This window comes from Coffea arabica, chromosome 6c (assembly GCF_036785885.1).
Source record: "Coffea arabica cultivar ET-39 chromosome 6c, Coffea Arabica ET-39 HiFi, whole genome shotgun sequence".
In the NCBI taxonomy this organism is placed as follows: domain Eukaryota; kingdom Viridiplantae; phylum Streptophyta; class Magnoliopsida; order Gentianales; family Rubiaceae; genus Coffea; species Coffea arabica.
The window spans coordinates 22,779,728-22,802,893 of NC_092320.1; the positions used below are offsets into that span (position 1 = coordinate 22,779,728).

Sequence of the window (23,166 nt, forward strand, 5' to 3'; positions counted from 1 at the left end):
GAAGGAATATTTTGGTGTAAGGTTTGAAAGATTTGATAAAGAATTCGTAAAGTGATGTAAAACTATAATTTTTTTTATTTTAAATGTACTCATATCTGGTCAGATTCACAAAAAAAAAAGAGTTCCGATTTGGAATCTACGTAAAAAAATAGAGTTTGAATGTGTAATTTTATCTAAATTTGAAAACAGTAAAATAATCGTCAAGCATTGATCAACATCAGTCAATCGTCATTAACCAGTGGTCAATAGTTGCAACGGTGACTAGGCGTGATTGGAGGAAGAAAATAATCAAAACTATGTCATCTTAAAGTAGACTTTATTAAGAATAACAGTTGAAATGGACAAAAAGATTAAAAATACATTGTTGTACAAGTTGAAGGGCTAAAAAATACACAAATAATTGTTGAAGGATTGCACGTGTATAATTTTAATAGTTTGAGAGACAATCAGATTTTTTGTCCAAAGTATTAATTTTGCTCCTTTCGCATGCTACAACTTGGCTTCAAATAGGGGGAGAGTTGGATTGGATAGTTTGGAAGAAAGGAATGTAAGTGAGGGATCCCAAATTTGAAACCTCCCACTTACATTTTTTTTAAAAAAATCGGCTTAGTCAAAATTACACATAAGTTCCATATCAGTATAAAAAGAGCTTAATATGTAATTTAGCAAGATTAAGTGCTTACGAATTGTAATTAGTAGGAATTATTGATTGCTTATGAAATAATGAGCTCTTATCTTATAGAGTTAATTAGAATTAGTTACTTAAGTTAGCTATGAATTTAGAAATGCTAACATAAAGAAGGATTATCTTGTTGCTAGTGAACTAAATCTCTCTCTCTGGAGTCTCAATTGCTCTCTGCTCTCCTCTCTCCCTCTTATCGCTCTGTTTCGTCAGCCTTTCTCTTCTTCATTCTTTCTTTCTCATTTTCGAAATTCAAATTTCCAGGGTTAAGTTCCTGACAATTTGATGCGCCGAGCAAGTGTTCCTCCGCGAATCTTGAATTATCATGGTTGAAAGCACTCGATTTGAGACATTAGAGGACCAACTCAAGAAACAGGATATTAAGCTGCAAGAAAAATATGAAAAATATGCAGAATTTTCAGCCCCAGTTTCGTGAGGAAATGGAAGATGAATACAAGGTGGAATCCCTAAATAGTAGATTGGATCACAAATTCAATTCACTCATGAAGATGATGTTGAGTAGAGAATAAGGGATTGCAGACGAAGATAGTGTTAGATAATTTTTCAAATTTGATCATTTGCATGTCGAGTTGTCATCATGGTTCAAAGTCGCGGTCGCGGCTTGGACCGTTCTACATCAGTCGCAGCCTTGGCGAGACGCGAATTTGTGAAATATTTAATATCCTAAAAATTGTAAAAAATATGATAAACAAAAATAATTAAAAAATTAGTAAAAATAATAAAAATTCAAGTTGACTCGGGATAACTCGGAGTGACTCGGTGTGATTCGCCCGTTTCAACTCTTCACGGTGACGTCTCGGTCTGTCACGTATCTCGGAAACGTTTCGTCGCGGTCTCATCTCGGACTAGGCTGAGACGGAGACGACTCGGCCAAGTCGTCTAGGTCTCAGCCGAGTTTTCGAACCATGGTTGTCATAAGTTCTTTAAGTTTATTGTTTGGTATCTCTTCATGTTTTTCACGATTAATTACCATCATATTGTGTCTAAACATCCAAAAACTCTCTGAACATTTGCATTGATATTGAGGAACCTTTTGTCAAACACAATTCAAGGAAAGTAACAAATTAGTAGAGAAAGGTTGCAACTCTTGATCATTCTCAATCCTAACTCTATAAAGATCTAGAATTTTTCTATAGAAGATTATATTTCCTACCATTAGAATTTTTCACAAAATCACCCCATAGTTCAAGTAAGTTTGTCCATCTCGTACAAGAATTAAAGACAAACACCCTTTAAATTTTCTTAAAGGATACTTGTCCCAAGATTTTTGCACACTAAATTTGGACAAATAAAGCATAAAGAAAAGTGATCTTGAGTCACGATTTGAAGCCTTTTTGCATCATTTGCTTCGTAACTTTTAGCCAATTTTTCTTTTATTATCCCCAACAGATAGAACTAGAAATGGCCGTTCTCTGTTGCAACCTAATCCACCTAATCATCAGGGGCTGATTATGGGATTTGAAGCAGAAAGCAAACGAATTCTTGGGTGAGACTTCATTTTATAGTTTACCTAAGATTGAGCTTCGATGCTCTACAGAGAGAATGGCTAAGTGCAACAATTATTTCTTGGCTAATAGAAAACAGTTTATACGTGGGAGGTGGCAATGACATCAGCCAAAAGCTTGTTAAAACCTTACATGAGTCAGTTATAGAGGGTCATTCTATTCAAAAAGCCTGCACTCAGAGGATCAAGAGCATGTTTTACTAGCCTGGAATGAAACAAGATATTATTCATTATATTTAGTACTGTGATGCATGCCAAAAAAATAAAGTGAAGCACTTGCCTTGTCTCGGTTTATTACAACCACTACCAGTTACAAGACAAGCATGGACCACATCACAATGGATTTTGGGAAGAAATTACCATTATCTGGAAATTTGAAGTAGTGTTGGTTATAGTGGATAGATTGACCACGTTTGATCACTTTTTCTTTTAACTCATCATTTTACGGCATTGCAAGTAGCTCAACTATTCTTAGATAATATTTACAAACTTCATAGATTACTTGAATCCATCATCACTGATAGGGACAAGATTTTTACTGGCAATTTTGGGCAAAAATTGTTCATGTTAATAGGAGCTGAGTTGCATTACAGTTCAGCATATCACCGGCAAACGGACGGGCAAAGTGAAAGGTTGAAACAATGCATAGAATCATTTCTCAGGTGTAGGACTAGTGAATCACCATCACTGTGGAACATATGGATTAGTCTAGCTGAATGATGGTGTAATAAGTCCTTTCACACTGGTTTAAAACTCTCTCCTTTGGAGGCATTTGATGGATATAAACCATTACCTTTGCCTATGGGACTCTACAGCGACCTTGTTATTCTTGCTGCAAGTACTGTGACACAAGATGGAATATACTTGTTGTAGACTATAAATGGGGATCTAAGCAAAGCTCAAAACAGAGTAAAAGTGTTTCTTGATATACACAGAACTGAGAGACAATTTGAGTTAGAGATTGGGTGTTCCTGAAACTACAACCATACAAACAGCAATTTTTTGCTTTGAGAAGGAATCTGAAGTTGACTTCAAAGTTCTATAGACCTTTTAAGATTCTGGAAAAGATCAATGCAATAGCCTATAAATTCAAATTACCCATTAGAGCTAGAATTCGCCCTGCATTCCATGTATGTCTATGGAAGAAGAAGTTAGGTCCTAATCAGGACATCTCTACCAGATTTTTGCAGCAATGATCAGTGCTTATTGGAACCAGCTGCCATTCATAAGTGAAGAGTAATTCTAAGAATTCCAGTTATTCAGTGTCTTATCGAGTGAATATGTACTTTATACCTTTTTTTTTATTATTCATGAATTGTTTCACGTCTTCATTGAGGGAAACACAAACTTCATAGTCCTATCTGCTTCTATCTTTAAGGCGATCTACTATGTACTAGTAATGGAATTCGTATTATCAAAACCAGGAATTCATGTGAAGAAAATAGCTATAAACTAGCAATGAATAGCATGCTTACAGTTCAAATTATTAACTTTGTTTATTAGATTGGTTTTGATTTGTTATTGTAAAGGATCTTTTTCTTTTGATTTTTTGATGAATTTTTTTTAATAGGTGCTCACATAACACACCTAAATTTCACTTAGCGCTTATCGGAACGGATATTCTGTCTCACACCCTGTCTCACATCCTATCCCACTCCTAATGTTGTCAAGTGTCTCCTGATAAACCAAACCCTCAAACAACCCAACTCGGACCGGATTAAGTTACTTAATCGATTAACCGGACAGAATCAATTAAAATAAAAATTCAAAATACAAAACCCAAATTTATCAATGGAAAAAAAATCATGAACCCTAACAAGAAAATTATCCGCATTTCATCATACCCTCTCTTTGCATAAACAAATTAGATAGGGAAAATCAGTTTTTATTCATTTGACAATTTTTTGTATTCAAAAGTTCTATTGTTTATCCAGAGGATTTGGCAGAGACACTATCACATCCTCACGAAGAGAGAACTGACATGGGCAATTTGGTTCTTGGCTTGAAACCCAGATTATTTTGGTTTTTGGTTTGTAATTTTCTTCCCTTTCTTTCTTCTTTTTGTTTGATGGTTTGCTTCTGTCTGCAATCTTCTAGTCGCTTTTTTTTCCAACCAATTTTCTATTTATGGTCAATGATGTCGGAGCAACATAATGTAACGTTGCTGCATTCAATTTGTTACGATCAAATTCTGGTGTAGATGTCCTGCAATTTTCACAGTACAGATCAAAATTCCTTTTCTGGGCAGGGTCCACTCATGGGGGGCCATTTGTTTTACTGGGCAGCTAGCATGCTTAGCTAGCTGCCATGAATTTATTTATCTCTTGGTAATTTGGTTCTTGGCTATGCCTTCTATATAAATTATGTGATGAGTAAGTCAAATAATCATTGGCGTATGAGTGAACTTGTATAAGTTTGGAATCTCCCCCAAAAAGTACTCACAATTCAGATTATGTGCTCTCAATGGGCAATTGGACGAAGCTCGCCACCTGTTTGATCAAATGCCTCCTCGTGGCTTTCAGTTTGGCTTTGAATTCGGGCGATTGGTCATTTGTTGAATAAGAGCATGTCTGAGGAGCAAGAGGTATTGGTTACTTTCAACGGCAATGATGCACCTGATAAAGCTAGAAAGCCTTCTATTAAACTTTCATTGAGACAAAATCCCAGTTCTTTTATAAAGGAAAAGATAGTGGTTGGATTTCATGAGGAGGCAAGAGAACTGCTACACAAGCTTATTGGTGGGAAGAAAGCAATTGGAAGTGATTTGCATCACTGGGATGGGAGGAATCGGTAAGGGAAATCTCAGTCCATGCCAATACCTTAGGAAAGAATATAGCATAGTTTTGAGGAAGTCCTATTTCACACAATAAGTCCACAGAATAATTTTCAAAATGCATTCTAAATGTTCCATTATCACAATCACCGTATAGTAACCTTCTCATGTGTTATGTTCTTATGCGGATGTGCATCTTAAACTGGCATGTCGAAAATCACATGAACCACAGAGCAGGCTTGTTAATATTGGTGTAGTCTTTTTGTCCATTTTAGCATTATGAGAACATACATTGTTGCATAAATGTCTCAAATTTGGTTGTTTGGTTTAGGCTATGGTGACTAGATACTCATCCATCTCAACAAGGAAACTATCAAAGGCACTCACTATTCTCACTGTTGGTAAAAAATATTATTTCAATGAGTGATTATGATGAGTTCTACAAGACGGCAAAGAAGCATATACTCATCAATACTTTAGGAACACATGCCTGAACTTTTCTGCTTAGGACTAAAAGAAATGAGTTTATTTTTTATTGCTCGAAAGGACTCCTCATATTTGGACTGGCTATAAGTATTCAAGTACTTGAAATCCTTGTTTTGGATTTGCAGGTTCTGGGAGAGGATGTTGAGTTCATTTACATGGAGGAATTTGGAAATACATTCTCAAAGTATTTGAATGCTTTATGTTAATGCTTGAAGAGGAAATGCACTTATATTTTCTGATACAATGATTCCATAAATATGGTTTACAAAATGTAGGTGGCAAAATTTTGGTTTTTAGCACAAAGGAAATTGGAGTCTTCGACAGGGCTGTAAACCACATTAAATGTGCCAGTCGGTTACTCTAGGGTAAGAGATGAATCTGAAAAGTTGGAGTTCAAGTTCACGATGGTAAGGAAGCCAGATCAAACAAGTCCCGTGCCTGAGTCGCCTGCTAAAGCAAGTCAATCAATAGTGGAAGCGAAGGCATGGAACTATATATAGCTACTTTGCCTACGCCGCCAGAGGAGATAAAGCTCAGTTCTTCAGGGAATGCAACAACTAAGCAGCTCCAAATTGTGAGGTGTTATGAAAATAGAGAATTTTTGAACCAATAGTTGTGAGATAAGGGAAATCTCATGAAAAAAAGTTGTATAATTTCTTTGGCAATCTCTTGACTTGTTGCATCAACTAATATATCTCATCTTCTACAGTTTACTCAAAAGAACGTTTATTCTTTTCTATTTTGTAGTGCTTAATCAATAAGCTTTATGGACAAAAAATGTCACTAGAATTTGGATGGATGGTAGGCAATACAAAAATAGGTGTATTTTCATCAGAGTGATTTAAATGTTGAAACTTAAAACACATGGCAACTTACAACTTTTTTGCACATAAGAAAAAACAAAACAAGATGGAATTGAAGTTTCCAACACTTAATAGAAATTTAAACAAAAAATATCAAAACCAATTGAAGTATAAGCACAAAGTATTATTCCACTGAAAGGCCTAACTAATCCATGAACACAATCCCACAGTCTGGAAGTAGAGGTGTGGTCATTCGTACGGATATGGTTATAATCTCATTGGCGCATCATTCAACTTCAAGAAAGCGGTAAGGTAATACAAATCCTTGGACCGAAAAAAAGAAATTGATAAAAATCCCTTCAACAAATTGAGAGATCAACATTTTCTTCAACCACTTGTTGTCTTCCAGACCATACATTTTTAACATTTCACTCCATCCCGCAAAAAAATCATTCTCATTTTCATAGTCATATATGCAGTGACTAAAATCTGCAGCAAAATTTTGGAAATCTTTAAAGACATCGGCTAGATGTGTTGCTGCATTTTGATAGATATACCATATACATAAGCGGTGATACGTTGTTGGCCATTGAGAAGCCAAAACCGTTGCCATTCTTCGGTCTTGGTCTGTAAGAATAGTTCTTGGTATTTTTCCTATCATAGCCTTAGCAAATGTGTCAAACAGCCATTCAAATGTTCCAATTGTCTCATCATATAATAAAACAGCTCCAAAAATTGTACTTTGTTTATGATGATTTACACCAACGAATAATGCAATTGGCTTCCCATCTTTGTGCTTTCTATAAGTTGTATCAAAACAAACCACATCACCAAAATGAGCAAAATCCGTTCTCATCTTTGCATCGGCCCAAAATATGTTAGTTATCAAGTCATCTTCATCTACTTGAATGGCAGAATAAAAATTTGGATCCTCTAATTGCATCCTTTGTAAGTACTCTAAGACTCCTCCCGTGTCACCTTGCATCATTGGTATGGATCTTTTGCATCGTAAGTAGTTTTTTAAATCATCTCGAATGAATCCAAGATTTTCTCGTCCACCAACTTGTTTCGACATCAATTCAATTGATTGTTTTGGTGCAATTCCACAAATTCGGGCCATCTCTATTTCAGCTTTGTGTGCTATTGTCATGTGTTTATGAGATTTGAATAAATGAGTTTTGCTTGGGGTTGATAGCTCATGATTATGTTCAGCAATAAATTGCACAACACGGTATTTTCCAGCTTGTCTACAATTGATTTTCATCCTTGCACTACAATCACATCTTGTTTCTGGATGAGGACACTTAACACTCATATTGCGTTTGTCTTTTGGCCTTTTTCCTTCACGGGAGCAGCAAAACACTTTATCTAACATCATATCACTATTTTTGTCTTTATGTCCCTTACTCAATCGAGTTCCAAAACCAGATGCTTTGGCATATTTTTGGTAAAAATATCTAGTTGCTACTTCAATATCGAATTCCATGCCAAATTTCAGGATCAATTCATCTGGTATAGCCAAAGGAAGAAAATTTTGATTTCCTTGACTGCCATCAGTAATACAAAGAGGTAAGGCATTATCATTTATCTCCTCCAAGTCAACATCTTCAAAGTCCAATTTACAACATGATTGGATTTCATGAATTGGCAAATCATTCTCCATATTTCCTCAAAACCCAACAAATGACCTGTGTCATAGACCTCAGGAGATGAAAGCAGAAAGAAATTTGCATGTTGGTCACTGCAAGATGCATAATATGAAGAAAGTCAAACTAAAACATTGGAAAACTTACTTGACGAAATGTTAAAGGACGCTTTGGGTCTACAACAATGCTCAGATATGATTCTACCTACAACCCAAGAAAAAGCTGACTCATTTTTCATTTAAAAAAAAGTGTAATATCATAAGTGCTGACTAAAACATCATTCTCTATTTCAGACTAAATTAGTAATTTAAGCATAAAAGCTCATCCGACAGTCAAAAGAAACAATTCCTAAATATCGACCTTGAATTACAATTCATCCAGTGATTAGCAATGAAGCGTAATATTATAAACAAAGATAAAAATGATTCCATGAATAAAGTTACAAAACAATAGCAGAGATAGAGATCCGCACCATAGGGATCCTCCGACAAATATGCACAAGATCCCCAGAGATGGTCCAAAAACAAGCCTTTTGTTAATGAATAAGCCTTACTAACACATAACAGACTGCAAATATTTGGGTCTCAAGAATTTTTCACGTTAGGATGCTCAGATAATAAAGTCCAGATTTTTGCTAGAGAATAGGCAAGAATATCAAATTCCATTACTTCAGTGTTATGAATGCTAAAAATTTATTTTGGTACACCTTCTGAGCATCTATTCTCCAGAAACTGATTGAAAAACTAGGTGCCTAAAGAACTCAGAAGTCTGAACCTTGCCTGGCTTCAACACTATCTTGGTCAACATCAACGGCAGGTATTTCCTTAGTAATTCAAAACCAATGTGGTCAACCACAAGATTACAGATAAAGCAATTCTAATGGAAAAGAAAATTCTAAGAATTTCAGGACCGGTTGTTGGAGTTGGAGAATAATAGATGGAGTAGTTTTAAGTAGTAAAGCATAGCAAAGTATCAATTTCCAAATGACCCAGGGAATCTAAATAGTTCCTTTTCCTTTTAAGTTTTTTGAAGCACAGAAATTGGATACCAATCTTTACCATAAATCTTCAATGGGTGCCCATAAATTTCAATTCTCCAGTTTACCTAACAATACCAAGTCCAAACATTAAGAGAAAATTATCATTCAGCATACTGAACTTCAAAAGAACAACCTTAGATTTCCAAAGTAAACCCCCTTTTCTCACATTGCTCCCACTCTTTTTTAAAGAACATACTGTCACCATCAACAAACCTCGTTGATAATAAAAGAAAACTCCAGCAAGTCATCAACTCCAAAAATAAAATGAAGTAAAGAAAGTTGATGCCATTGACTAGCTTCATTATAAGATTCCAAACCTATACAAGTTCACTCATACCACAATGATTATTTGACTTACTCATCACATAATTTATTTAGTCGGCGATAAGCAATAGGCAGTAGTTATACGTAGCAAATAATAGGCTGTTGTAATATGTCTTGCTAGCTAGCACTAATTGTTGGCTAAATATGGCTTTGAGCATCATAAATATTCCTGATATGTAATAGTGGCTCCGAAAAATAAAAACAAAAAATCAAAAGTAAGATAAATAAATTCATGGCAGCTAGCTAAGCATGCCCGCCGCCCAGTAAAACAAATGGCCCCCCATGAGTGGACCCTGCCCAGAAAAGGAATTTTGATCAGTATTGTAGAAATTGCAGGACATCTACACCAGAATTTGATCGTGATAAATTGAACACAACAACGTTACATTATGTTGCTCCAACATCATTGACCATAAATAGAAAATTGGTTGGAAAAAAAGCGACTAAAAGATTGTAGACAGAAGCAAACCATCAAACAAAAAAAAGAAAGAAAGGGAAGAAAATTACAAATCAAAAACCAAAATAATCTGGGTTTCAAGCCAAGAACCAAATTACCCGTGTCAGTTCTCTCTTCGTGAGGATATGGTAGTATCTCTGCCAAATCCTCTGGATAAACAATAGAACTTTTGAATACAAAAAATTGCCCAATGAATAAAAACTGATTTTCCCTATCTAATTTGTTTATGCAAAGAGAGGGTATGATGAAACGCGGATAATTTTCTTGTTAGGGTTCGTGGTTTTTTTTCCATTGATAAATTTGGGTTTTGTATTTTGGGTTTTTATTTTAATTGATTATGTACGGTTAATCGATTAAGTAACTTAATCCGGTCCGAGTTGGGTTGTTTAAGGGTTTGGTTTATCAGGAGACACTTGGCAACATTAGAAGGAGTGAGATAGGATGTGAGATAGGGTGTGCGACAGAAGATCCGTTTCGCATTGTATCTCCTATATTTAGACATTTTTCTAAATGAACAAACATTTAAAAAAAATTAACACCTCCCTTCTAATGAGGGCTAGGCATCCCATTAGTCAAACTGTTTTTAAGTATTTGCTTTCAATTAGTGTGCTAATTGATATCCCATGTCGAACTCAAGAAATGAAAAAGAATTGTATTCAATGTCTGGTGCCCATCAGATTACTAATAACTTTAGATTAATCATTTTGAATTCGTGATTTCAATTCAAAAAGGTATTGGGTGACAGGCATGTGGCATTACACTAACAAATATTTAGATAGAGTATTATTTGAAATAATTACTGTAGCACTTTTTGTGATATGATGTATGTGAGATAAAAAGTTAATTGAAAATATAAAAAGGTAAGTTGAAAAATGTGTTTATGATACAAATGAAATATTATTTGACATATTTGTGCTATCCAAACACTCCCATTATAATTTGCATTCCTTTTACAAATAAATTGTAATTGTGCAAGAAAGCAGTACATAGGGGAGTAACCAGGTCTTCCTTGAGCAAGAATGTGACGACTCGCAAAAATTTATTATTTTAAATTCTTATTTCGAGTTTATTTAAATATTTAATTGTCTGTTTGCCCCGAATATCATTTTCTAACTTTTTTAGACCTAATTACATGGATCTATAGTTTAATGATATTTTTAAAATGACTCGTTTCAAAATTTAATTTTTTGAATCTCGTTAAGTGAGAATAGCGATTACGCGTTTGGAGACAATACCCGATTTGAGAGTATTATGAGTTTGGAAAATTGGAAACTTATACATTAGTTGTAAAATAGGTATTTTTATATATAAATATTCAAGTATTAGTTAGTGATACTATCGTTATAAGAATTTATTGGAGATTTCACTTTACCGCGCACAAACCGAAGGTACGCGTTTTCACACGCGCGATTTAATTGAGGGACTTAAAACCATTATTTCTAGACCATTAAGAGTGAATAATAATAGTATGAATACAAGTGCATTAGAGGTTTTGTGCATTAGTGAAACAAACTCGAGAGGAATCGAACACAAAATGCGAGCATGCGCGCGCGAGGGAGAGTTGACTTTTGCTCAATTTTGGACGACACATTAAAGCTTCTCTTGGAAGCTTCATTTTGATCAAAACTCTCTCTCTCTCTTCACTCCATTCCAGCCAACCAAAGGAGAAGAAAAATAACCCCAAAGCTCTTCCAATTTCTTCTTCATTTCTTCATCAAATCTCCACCAAATCACACCAAAATTTAACCATATTTTGCTAAGTACTTGGTGATCATCTTAAGCTACCAAAAGAGCTTCATTTCCACGGCTTTTCTTGAGCATCTTTGGACCGAAATTTCTGCTTGAAGTTACCAACAAAAGTAAGTGATGATCAACCTTGAAAATCTTGATTTATGGAAGTTCTATTGCACATATAAGATCATGCATGCATGTGGGTAGCTTTATTTATGTTGGAAAGTTGATGTGTGGGCTCTATGAACTCCCACTATGGTTGGATAGACTGATTTGATGAGTTATGATGTTATTAATGTTGGTTTAGTGCTTAATCTAGTGGAATAATGTTGTATTGTTGGTGGAAACTCAAAGGATGTGAAGAGGGAAAATTTTCCATTTCTCCCCCTTTCATTCCCGTGACCTTTAGTGCATTTTTGGTGGTTATAATGACTTGTTTCTGATATATATGTGTAATATAGGTTGTGTATGAACTTTCATAAAAAAATTTCGTGATTTGGTTGGCCAAATGTTGTGATTTCGGAAGTCTAGCAAAACTAGAATTTTTCCCGTAACTGCTCTGGCAGTGTTTTCCAAATAGCTATAACTTTTTGCTCTGATGTCAAAATTGAGTGCCGTTTATGGCAGTGGAAACTAGACATTCCCAGATTTCCAACGGTATAAAATGCATGTCTTGATTCCACCTGAGAAATCCGTACCAACCTTGTAAAATTGACTATCCTGTTTCACTGGTTCACTGGAGGGCAGGACATGAGCTACAAATTGATGATCAAATATGAGCTAATTGTGGATAGATTTTAAAAAGGATTTCTTCTAAGAAATTGTAGCTTTATGAATCTAGTTTTCAACGCCACCAATCACATTCAATTTTGAGTTGAATTGACTGATTTATGACCAGATTTCGAAACTGACTTTGTGGGAGAAAACCCTCATTTTGGACAGATTCGTAACCAATCTTGACTTGGGACTTGTTATTCGAAATTCTTGGTGTAAATCACCTACTAAATGTATCTTAGATCCTTATTAGACCCGGTTATCATAAATGAGACATGTTTTAGCCATTTTTATTGGCCAAAGGTTTGAGAAAAAGAAAACTAGAGGTGCAAGGCAGCTTTGCCTTGGAGATTTGGAAACTTTGATAGTTTTGTTAACCAACTTTCTGAATGAATTTTTCTATGAAATTTGATAGCGGAATAGCCCTTATATGGTAGGATAATACCACCAAATTTGGTGTCATTTCAAGTCCATTTCGATGTTCAACCAACGTCCCAAAGTCAGCGATTTAAATCTGGAAAATTGGCCCAACGGTCTCATTTTTCAGCAATTTTGAGCTGCCATATCTTGGTGCTCAGAACTCCAATTCTTGTTCCGCTTATTTTGTTTTAAACTTTGATTGTAACTCTAATTGAGTTCCAAATTTGAGAGGCTAGTTCAAATTTTGTGAATTTTGTCAAATTTTCAACATTGGCCAAAAACCAACCCAAAACTATTTTGCAAGCCAAAACAGTGACTTTGAGCTAAATTTTGAATACCTTCCATTTGGAATCATGGAAAAGTGTATTCTAGGAACTTTACTTTGGAAGAAGTTTCCAATGGTACAAAGTCTTCCAATTTTGGATTTGTAATGAGTGAGATACGATTTTTCAAAGATCTTGTATCCAAACTGAAATTTTCGAAACTTAAGGAAATGGAGTTTTTCGAATTTTCTTTTTTTCTTCAATATCACTTGATTGTTTTACACTTGAATTTAGAGATGAAAACTAGATTTCTCTTGTGCTTTAAAACCCTGCCTTTGAGCCTCGATTTACAAGTAAATAGGGCTAATTTTCATGAGATTTTCTTAGATTGTACTCTAGTACAATCTTTTTCGATAATTGGGGTTATGAGTGATAGATTATTATTAATTGCTCAAGCACTCAAGAGGACCTTTAAGAGGATCTTACAGGAGACGCCTAATTTATCGCTTGTATTTGTTACTTGAGTCACTCGGTGAGTGTCAAGTGTGTGAAAACGTGTTAATTGTTTTGATAATAGAATATTTTGAAAATGCCGAGCCAAGTGTGTACTTTATCACACTCGTTCTCATTTAAACGAAGTGTACTTGAATTTCGTGACATGAAATACTTGAATTGCTTGAAATGACTTGTTAAGTGAATTTAAGTAAAGTGTTTAAGTGATTAAATATACTATAGCTGCATAAGTCGATGGGAATGAGTCTCCCCGACTCTTAAGTGTTAAGTAGGGGACGCCCAAATCTCACTGGCTAACCCCGGACTCGAGCCGGCGTGGGGTTGGTCGAGCTCCTTGGCAAACCATGAGAAAATAAAAGTTTGACCTATTAAGAGGTCTTGCTTGGCATACTCGAGCAGTATCACCTCAAACAAAAGACAGGCGGGCCCGATACAGAGGTATGTAAGGTGAAAGGAGACATGATAAGTGAAGTTCTACGGACTAAACCTACCCGATTGATGGAGTGTCAACTCGTGGAGGTTCGTGATCACGCAAGTGGAAAATAACTCATGAGAGCTTCTATATCCTTGAATTGTTTCTGTTTACTTTTCTCGTTCGAATTGTTATTTATTGAAATATTATTGCTCTACTTATTAAATTGGGATTGTTACTTGAACAACGTGCCTGCATGTGTGTTCTTGGCCTCACGAGCGTTTTGTTCACTCTGTAGTTTTGTTTTCCTTAACAGGAAAGGATCGAAAGTGAATCTCGGAGAAACCCTTTCGAATGTACTTTTGTGTTAGGCTTTTCAATGTATTTGGTTAGACTCTAGATTATTGCATATTTTGGGATTTGATGTAACCTTTGTGAACTTGATGTAAGGATTGGATACTTGATGTATTTTGGAACTTGTGATGTAAGTTTGAATGTTATTTATGGGAGTGACCTTCCTTTCTTACTTATATTATCATGATGGCTGGTATTTTCATTAAGCTTGAACGGGAATTATCTTGAGTCCTGGAGAGAGTTGGGCAGGCGTCCCGCGGATATCCTTTGGTTCACCTTAGGGAGAAGTGGGGGTGTCTCAAAGAAAGTAGTACATAGGTCCACAAACATAGAATTGTTGATTCAACTGACATTAGTATAAGCAAAAGAAAGCATAAATCACAAGACAGTGGTTGCATAGTTCAAATTTGCTCCATGTCGAGAATTGTTTGTATTAATCTGAACCATAATTTTTTTAGGATGAAAAATAATCGTTTTACTAATTTCAGATTTTATTATTTTTGTCAACATGAAATCAATGCTTATAACTTCACATTATTTTGTAGCAGTCAATGCATTAGGAGTTCCAAACAATTCATGAGAATGCTAACTAGAGTCTTTCAATGTTTAATGTCGTTCAATCGGTTATAATTATTGAAAATTGACTTCATTATACCAAGCATATGACTCTATTTTCTATTTCGCATCTTTTAAGGTTACAAAGGACAGATATCTTGCAACAATAAATAATGATGTTTAGTTACTTTGATTCTAATGCTTATCTAGTACAAGTTTCTTGGTGTTTATCTATATAACGGGAGTAGTCCAACAAATTTCCAAGCATGACATGATTTATATATGGACAAGACAACTCAAGAATCACTTTTTATAGGAAATTAAGAGGTAAAGTTCCTCACAAAATTTTTTTGGCATTTTGAAATTAATTTTATATTTAAATCATGTCAAACTAAATCAACGGTATTTTAAATTGTTAATCCTTCAAATTGGAACCATTTGTGCTTTTTATGGTATGAGAGATTCTACAGATATATTCTAAGATATGCACCATACACACTCACTACAATGCCATGGATGTATGTTATGTTTTCAGCAAATTAAAGAAATAGTAAGTTTAAATCCATCTAACTACATAAAGTAATATAGATTATGTGTGTGTGCGTGTGTGTGTGAACTTTTATTTCAATTAATCATTTTCTCTCTTCTAAATGGCATGCCTAATTGAAAAGAGTTAACAGGTTAATAGATACTTAAATTTTACTTATTTTTGGATCTAACTCTCCACCAATCAATTTTACTTACAACTAGTATTTAACCCATGCATTAGCACAAATTATCTTTTTATTGTGATTAGCTATGAATTGATGCAAAAACATAAATAATTCATCAACAATTTTTTTTCCATATTATTCATATTTATATCAGAAAATTATTGTATTCCAAATATTTAACTACCATATTAGTATTAATAATTTTTATATGTAAATTTTTTACAATGTGGTGATATTTATTAAATAGTATTATGGATAAAAAATAAATAACAAGTACTCTTTGAGATAGCAATTAAATTTTCTCATGAAAATGATAAAATACCCAATCACATTCATTTTCAGTTCAGGACAAAAAAATATGCAGCACTCCATTTTTATATAAATGATTTATTACTTTATATACATATACATACATACATATACATATATATATACACACATATATAGGACACACACACATGTGTGTGTGTGCATATTCTATCTCTTTTAATAATTTGAACTACTTTTTATGGTAACCCTCCTTAGTGTCAATTTAATTATTACACTAGCAAATTAATTAACTTTGATAGAAAGTAATAAATCACTTATATAAAAATAGATTGCTACATTTTTTTTCTTCAACTAAAGATAAATATGAGATTATGAGTTGATATATAATTATATTCATGGAAAAATTTAATTACCATCTCAAAGAATACCTGTTATTTCTTTTCTTTTATGCATCATACTATTTAATAAATATTATGACATTTTAATAAATTCAAAATTTTCTAAAGGCTAATATGGTAGTTTGATGTTTGGAATAGAATAATTTGCTAATGTATATATGAATAATGTATAAAAACATTATTGATGAATTATTTATGTCTTGCATCGATTCATAACTAATCACAATAAAAATTATTCTATGCCAATGTATGAGATAAATATCAATGATCTTTTAGAACTATGACAAGGAACCAACCAACCAGCTTATACTTTCATTTTTTTTGGCAAAATTGCACCAATCGTCCCTCACATATTAGTGATATGAAAATTTAGTCCCTCAGAATGAAAAGGAGCATTTGCAGTCCCCAAAAAATTAAAAAAAATGTTCAATTTTAGTCCTTGTTAGCTTTTTGGTACGAATTCTTGATGGACCCAATCACGGGAACATCACGTGACCTATTTTTTAAGGTTAAAAATAGCAAATCACTCAAATATTAACCAAAATGTATGGGACCAACTACTTTGCTTCTTCAATCTCCTTCAACTATTCATTAAATCCCTAAATCAACTTGAAGTTGCCATGGGATGTCTTGTTTTGGTCCCTATAACTTCAATTAGCACAAGTGTACAACACATCTAAAAAAAAATCCACTACAGCTTCAACTATTCATTTAGAAGTTCATTCAGATCTATTACATATACATTGGTATAAGAAAAGGGGAAAAGAGAATGTAGTATGTCAACATTACATTTGCAAAATATGTTATTTCCACAAAAGGAAGTACAAAGTTGAAGCGAGAAATGACAACTTGTTGAGAAGAAGGGTCCTAGTAGTACTAAAGGAGGGTAATGAGGATGAAGATGTAGAGGGTTGCAATGACGGAGTACTTGAGAACTACTAGCAAGATTGCTATTGAAATCACAAACATCTGTCACAACACCTGCACGCTTGCCCAGGCCAACACCCCAATCAACCCAATTGCCACCACGTTATCTGGGTCTGGGTCCAAGAGCAAATCAACCCATTTTAGATTCAATTCAAGCACTGTTCATTCCCATTTAAGTTCTTCCCATTCTCACTACCATTATCACCATCGATTCCGTTGCTATTAGTATTATCTTTGAGCCCTTCCTTGCCCCAATGGATTGCTATTGTCTTCCCCATTATTACTTTTGTTGTCATCTAATGCCCAGACCAAAATCAAGCATTTCTTGCGAAGATTAAATTGTGGGCTTTGGGATTTTAGGGGAAAGTAGTTGTAGTAGTTGTGGAAATTGAAGAGAAAAACAATAGTAGAAGTAGAGGGCATAATACAAGATGGTTTGGAGGAGAACGTGGAGGATGGGGTTAGCGCTATTCAGGGTAAGAAAAAGGTGAGCCCATCAACTGATTTCATCATCTGGTTATTCTGCTCTCAGTTCCTCCTCCTCCTCCCAGCCTATATCAATTGGTTAGATAACAAGAAAACAACACTAAAATTATTTAATGAATAGTTGAAGGGGATTGAAGAAGAAAAGCAGATGGTCCCTAACATTTTGGTCAATATCTAGGTGAATTGTCATTTTTAACCTTCAAAAATAGGTCACGTGATGTTCTTGTTATTGAGCCCATCAAGAATTCAAACAGAAAAGCTAGCAGGGACCAAAATTGATTGTTTTTTATTTTTTAGGGATTGAAAGTACTCCTTTTCGTTTTGAGGGACTAAATTTTAATATCGCTAATATATGAGGGATGATTTGTGCAATTTTCTTTTTTTGGGGTCAAAATCACATTAGCTTTTACCGTGTGTAATATTTTGTGAATATTGTATGCGTTGGACTAAATGCAACGTATTGCAGGGACAGCCCGAATGTACCCAACCTAAATCACAATGCACAACAAAATGGCCCAACTCTCAAGTGCCCATAGTTTTCTTCGGCTTATCCAAATGCAGTACATTTCCGCCTAACTTTTCCTTTTTGGGAAAATGATGAATATTGGCCCAAACCAAAGTTACACGGGTAGAATTCTCATAGTCTCATACTAAATAGTTTTAAAATTTTAGGTTTACAAGGAGTGATATTCTATATACATATAGTATATATATTGTCAGTCGGTATGTCAATAGGTCAATAGGTAGAGTTTGAGTTGGATCACTATAATACTGCCCAGACCTACTAAATTTAGTTAGATTCAGATTCAGATCCAAACTCTTTTGGGTTTGAAAAAGTAAATCCAGATTTGGACACTCGTGCATTTGAGTATCTAATAGGAATTTGTGAATATTTTTATTAACATACTATGAAAAATTAAAGCAAAATATTTTTAAAATATATAGAATTCAAAAATAATAGAAATACCATCCAATTTTTATTTTTAAATAATAAATTTAATATTCAAGATGTGATTTTTCTTAGGTTAAGAATGGGATGTTTGGACATGGAATCATCGAAAATCGGATCCTATCCAAACCCGTGACTCCCTTCTAGGGTTTGGGTCTGGGTCTATGTAGGATTTAAATTTGAGAAATTAAATCCAAATCTTACTCAAATATATTGGGTCTCGATTGAATCTGAGTAATGCTTAGTCCATTGACATACTAAATTATCTACATTGAATGGATGAGAGGTACACAAAATTAAAATTTTAAAGAAAAAAAGAGAGAAGATACCTCACATAAATAAGTAACAATTAGGAAGCCTTATAATGAATCTTCTATTATTACAGGTTGGTGTCCCATATGGCGATATCTTAAGAAAACTTATCCGTAATAATTCAATAAGGCCTCCCATTAGCTGTACTCAGGAAAGTGCATTAGATTGAAAGCAAAGTAGTTATAAGGTTGTGCAGCAAAATTTTGTATAGGTTGAATGCATATTATTGCGTAGATTACTTTATTTGAGCAGAGAAATTAGAAAATAAAGAATCTATTATGCACTTATTTAGAATATGTGACTACTTTAGTTTCTCTTTTTAGTCATCCATAACAACTTGTATAAAAAGAATCAAGTTTGCGAGCCTATACCTTATAAGTAGAAGGTTTTAGATTCAAAACATTTCACTTTTTAAAAAAAAAGATTTGAAAAATGAATTGAGGGAGAGAGGAATTGGAATTTAGAATTTAGAGACTTTGAAACCTCAATTTTATTCATTAGATCAAAACCTCATAAGTAGAAAATTCATTGTTTGACAGATCTACAAATTAAAATCTTGAGTGTATGAATAGCTCAAGACAATTGTAGAAGAGAATCAAGTAGCTTAATTTTGACATGGGATACCATTTTTGTTTGACCTATGTGATAGCCAAAACAGTGTAAAAGAAGAAAAAGAAACGAGGGGGTCGCAAAGATTAATAAAACAACCTAATGTAGCTCCATGGCAGTCAGAATTATTGGCAGGATTCCAGAACAATATGATTAGCCTTTCTGCAAATAGCTCATGTGTCATCATCATGCACACAACTACCATCGATAAGTGGACAAAGCAAGAGGACAAGCATCTGCTCCTTGGAGACAAGAGGGGCATTCTTTCAGTTCTTTAATACTTTCTGTTTCTTTGTTTTTTTTATTCGTCTTCTTGAATGGAATGGATAATTAAATGTGGTTGGTAATTGCTTTGAGAGAGGTTTTAAGTTGCACCAAATCTCTCGTGAATGTTGAAATTTGGTGCCTAGACAGAATTCTCCTAATCTGTGAACCGATTTATGTTTAGTTGTCAGTCACAAGGCCCCCTTTTGTTAGCACATAAAATCGCACAACCGCCGATATTTGACACATATAAATATATATAAATATATATACAAAGAGAAGTTTAATCATCACAAATAAATAAAAAAAAAAATTTGACTCTCATATTAAGATCGACCTTAACTTCAGGAAAAATTGGTTTTACAAACACCAAAACTTTCATTAGTCTTTCCTAATTTTTCTCTCATTCTTCTCAACTAAATGCAATATTAAAATACCTATATATATATATATTCAATTTAAGAAACTACTGAGACAAGAAACTGCTAAATAATTACTCTATATATGAAATAAGTAGACTGCTAAAACTGGACTGTACTTGAACTTCTTCTCTCCTTCCAATATTATTAACTACCTTGCATGATTTCTCATAGTTTTGGAAGAGTTTTTAGAGAGAAGCAAGGATCATGGATGACTGGATATTATGACAGAATTGGTACTATAACAAGCCTTGTGGTTAAGCTTTGGAGAAAGATAAAGGCATTTTCCAAGATACTTAAATAGTCCCATTCCAAGATTCCTGTAGGCAATAAGAACTGTAAATACGAAGCTCCATGTCGTGATAGTGGCTTGGTGGATCATTATAGAGTGTTAACCCAGAATATGCAGACATTATTCCAGCATCATTACAAGGGAGGAAACAAATTGCGTTAATTTGTAGCATATGTAGCAGCGAAATCTAACCCTTAATTCATTATTTATGAGCAAACTTCCCATTGATAAAACCAGTCAATTATTTTTACATTTGTCATCAGTTGCTTTTGTATTATCAATAGTAACAGTTGTTTTGGTCCTGTTGGCTTTATGCCCTTTCACAAGTCACGAGCTAGCAACCCAAGAAAGTATTATTTTGTCATTGGATAGTAACAAACATTCACGTTCTACTTATAAACAAAAGGAGACAAAGAAAAACAATTATCAATTTCTTCTGTAAATTTTGAATGTAGAGTAAGTTAATATTTAACATAGAGGTGAACGTGATGATGTCTTGAGCCACGAATTCCAGATCCTCTTGCTCTGATTTTGGTGACCCGCAAATTTTGAATGTTGCCCACAGGCTTGCATATGGACAGATAGTAGTATAGTACATGGAATGAATATATTCGTTTTGTATATCTATTCTAGTACACATCCCGTGAAACCGAAATTGTTATAGACCTCTTGTTTCTAGTCCTGTCCATTTCAGGCATTAAACTAAATTGTTTTTCACTGCTTCGTTCAGATTCAGGAATTTGACGAAAGATTTAAAGTTTTTTTAAATTGTATGGATAAATTGGGACGTATTTGGATTTTTTAAATGTATTTAAATAATTGGTGAATTGCCAAATACAAATATTTTCAAGTAATTCAAACAATTTAAAGGAATTTGAGAGAATCTTAAATTTTTCATAGCATATCTCAATTCAAGAACAACATTATTTATTTATTTATTATTTGCTATTTTTTTAGTTAAATTTTTTATTTATTTAATGCGTCAAATAAAAGAGCCAGAACTACAGCCCTCAGGGGCTTGGTCTGGTGGTTGAGGTTGCTGAAAATGGAGCCTCAGGTCCATGGTTCGAACCTTGCTGCCAGCAAGTTGCTGAGGGTGGTGAATAGTTTGCGGGGTCCACTCCCTGCGAGACACACCTAAAAAAAAAAAAAAAAGAGCCAGAACTACAAAGTTTTCCCACCACGCATTACTGTTATAGGTGTGTATGTCTACCTATTATATAAGAGAGAAGTGAGATTGCTGTAGCAATCTCTATGGCTGCCAAGTGGCGCCCATCTACTTTGACACATGGCTCATTAATCTTTTGAGTAAGATATCTTTTTTTTTTCCCCTTTTTCTTTTGGCTTTTATTTTCCCCTCATTTCCTCCTTTCTTTTTGGCAAAAGACAACTACAAGAACACTCATCCTCATCTACACTATGACTTGCATACTTAATTTTCACTCTGTACTCTTTTCATTTTTTTTTTCTCTTTTTTTCCTTCACCCTAAATTGTTTACTCTGTTTTTTTTCTATTAAATTAGTTGATGCATTTTTTTTCAATTTTTCCATAATTAACTAAATGAATGGTTTTTGTTGTTGGAGTGGATGAGGGAAGATAGCAATTTTAATTGAGGGAAGATAGCAATTTTTCCCCAACTTATATTCATTCCAATTTTAGTTTTCATTTATTAAAATTGTTATTTGATAATAGGCTAATAGTGCTAGGATGGATGAGGAAGAATTTGACAAGTGAAGATCCAAGGTGAATGATGGCTTGCCAAATGGCTCCTATCTACTTTGACATGCGGCTTATTAATCCTTTGAGGAAGCTATTTTTTTTCCCTTTTTCTTTTGGCTTTCTTTTTTCCCCTCATTTCCTCTTTCCTTTTTGGCAAAGACAACCACAAGAACCCTCATCCTCATCTACACTATTATTTGCAGGCTCAATTTTCACTCTGTACTCTTTTCATTTTTTTCTCTTTTTTTTTCCTTCACCTTAATCATTTACTCTTTTTTTATATTGAATTAGTTGATGCATTTTTTTTCAATTTTTCTATAATTAACTAAATGAATGGGTTTTGTTGTTTGAGTGGATGAGGGAAGATAGCAATTTTTGTTGAGGGAAGATAACAATTTTTCCTCAACTTATTTTCATTCCAATTTTAGTTTTCATTTATTAAAATGGTTATTTGACAATAGGCTGATAGTGCTGGGATGGAGGAGGAAGAATTTGACAAGTGAAGATCCAAGGTGAATGATGACTCGGAAGGAAATAGAGAGGTCTATTGAATTTAAAATTAATCAAAATCTCTTAATTTATAGATAGATAATTATATTTCCATATTTTGATTTATTTAAAGTTTCTTAATAGTGAAAAATGGTTATTTATTAGATGAGAAGGATGATATGTAAAGGAATTGTCGGGGCTAGCAATTTAGGATATGAATAAAATATTTCGTATAATCTCTTCATTTTAGGTTACTGACTTGTATCCATGACAAGTGGTTTATTTTCATTGCATGATAGTTTGAGAAGAAAAAAAAGTGTAAAACTAGATTTTAAAATCATTTGCTTAAGTTGGTTCTATGAATTTGTATTTTTATATAAGCTAGATGTGGAACTCGATATATCATGACTATTTGGCTAAAGGAGTTGATAAATTTTTGTAAACTCAAGTAGTTGAATTGATTACTGTTGTTAAGGAATTGCAATTGGTGATGGAAGTCAAAATTGTGACTTTTAGCCTAGAGTGTGATTCGACAAAAAAATTGTTAAAAAATTCAATCTT

The 23,166-nt window shown here is 33.9% G+C and overlaps 1 protein-coding gene across 1 annotated transcript; it reads right to left on the reverse strand.

Moving 5' to 3' along the window:
* Positions 1-6,555: 6,555 nt before the first annotated feature.
* On the reverse strand, positions 6,556-7,932 carry LOC113693159 (protein FAR1-RELATED SEQUENCE 5-like). The gene has a single exon (XM_027211732.1). The coding sequence runs from the start codon at positions 7,930-7,932 to the stop codon at positions 6,556-6,558; it is 1,377 nt and encodes a 458-aa protein (XP_027067533.1).
* Positions 7,933-23,166: the final 15,234 nt, after the last annotated feature.

Excerpts from the sequence above, each read along its gene's own strand:
- LOC113693159 (XM_027211732.1), bottom strand. The coding sequence starts at position 7,932 with ATGGAGAATGATTTGCCAATTCATGAAATCCAATCATGTTGTAAATTG.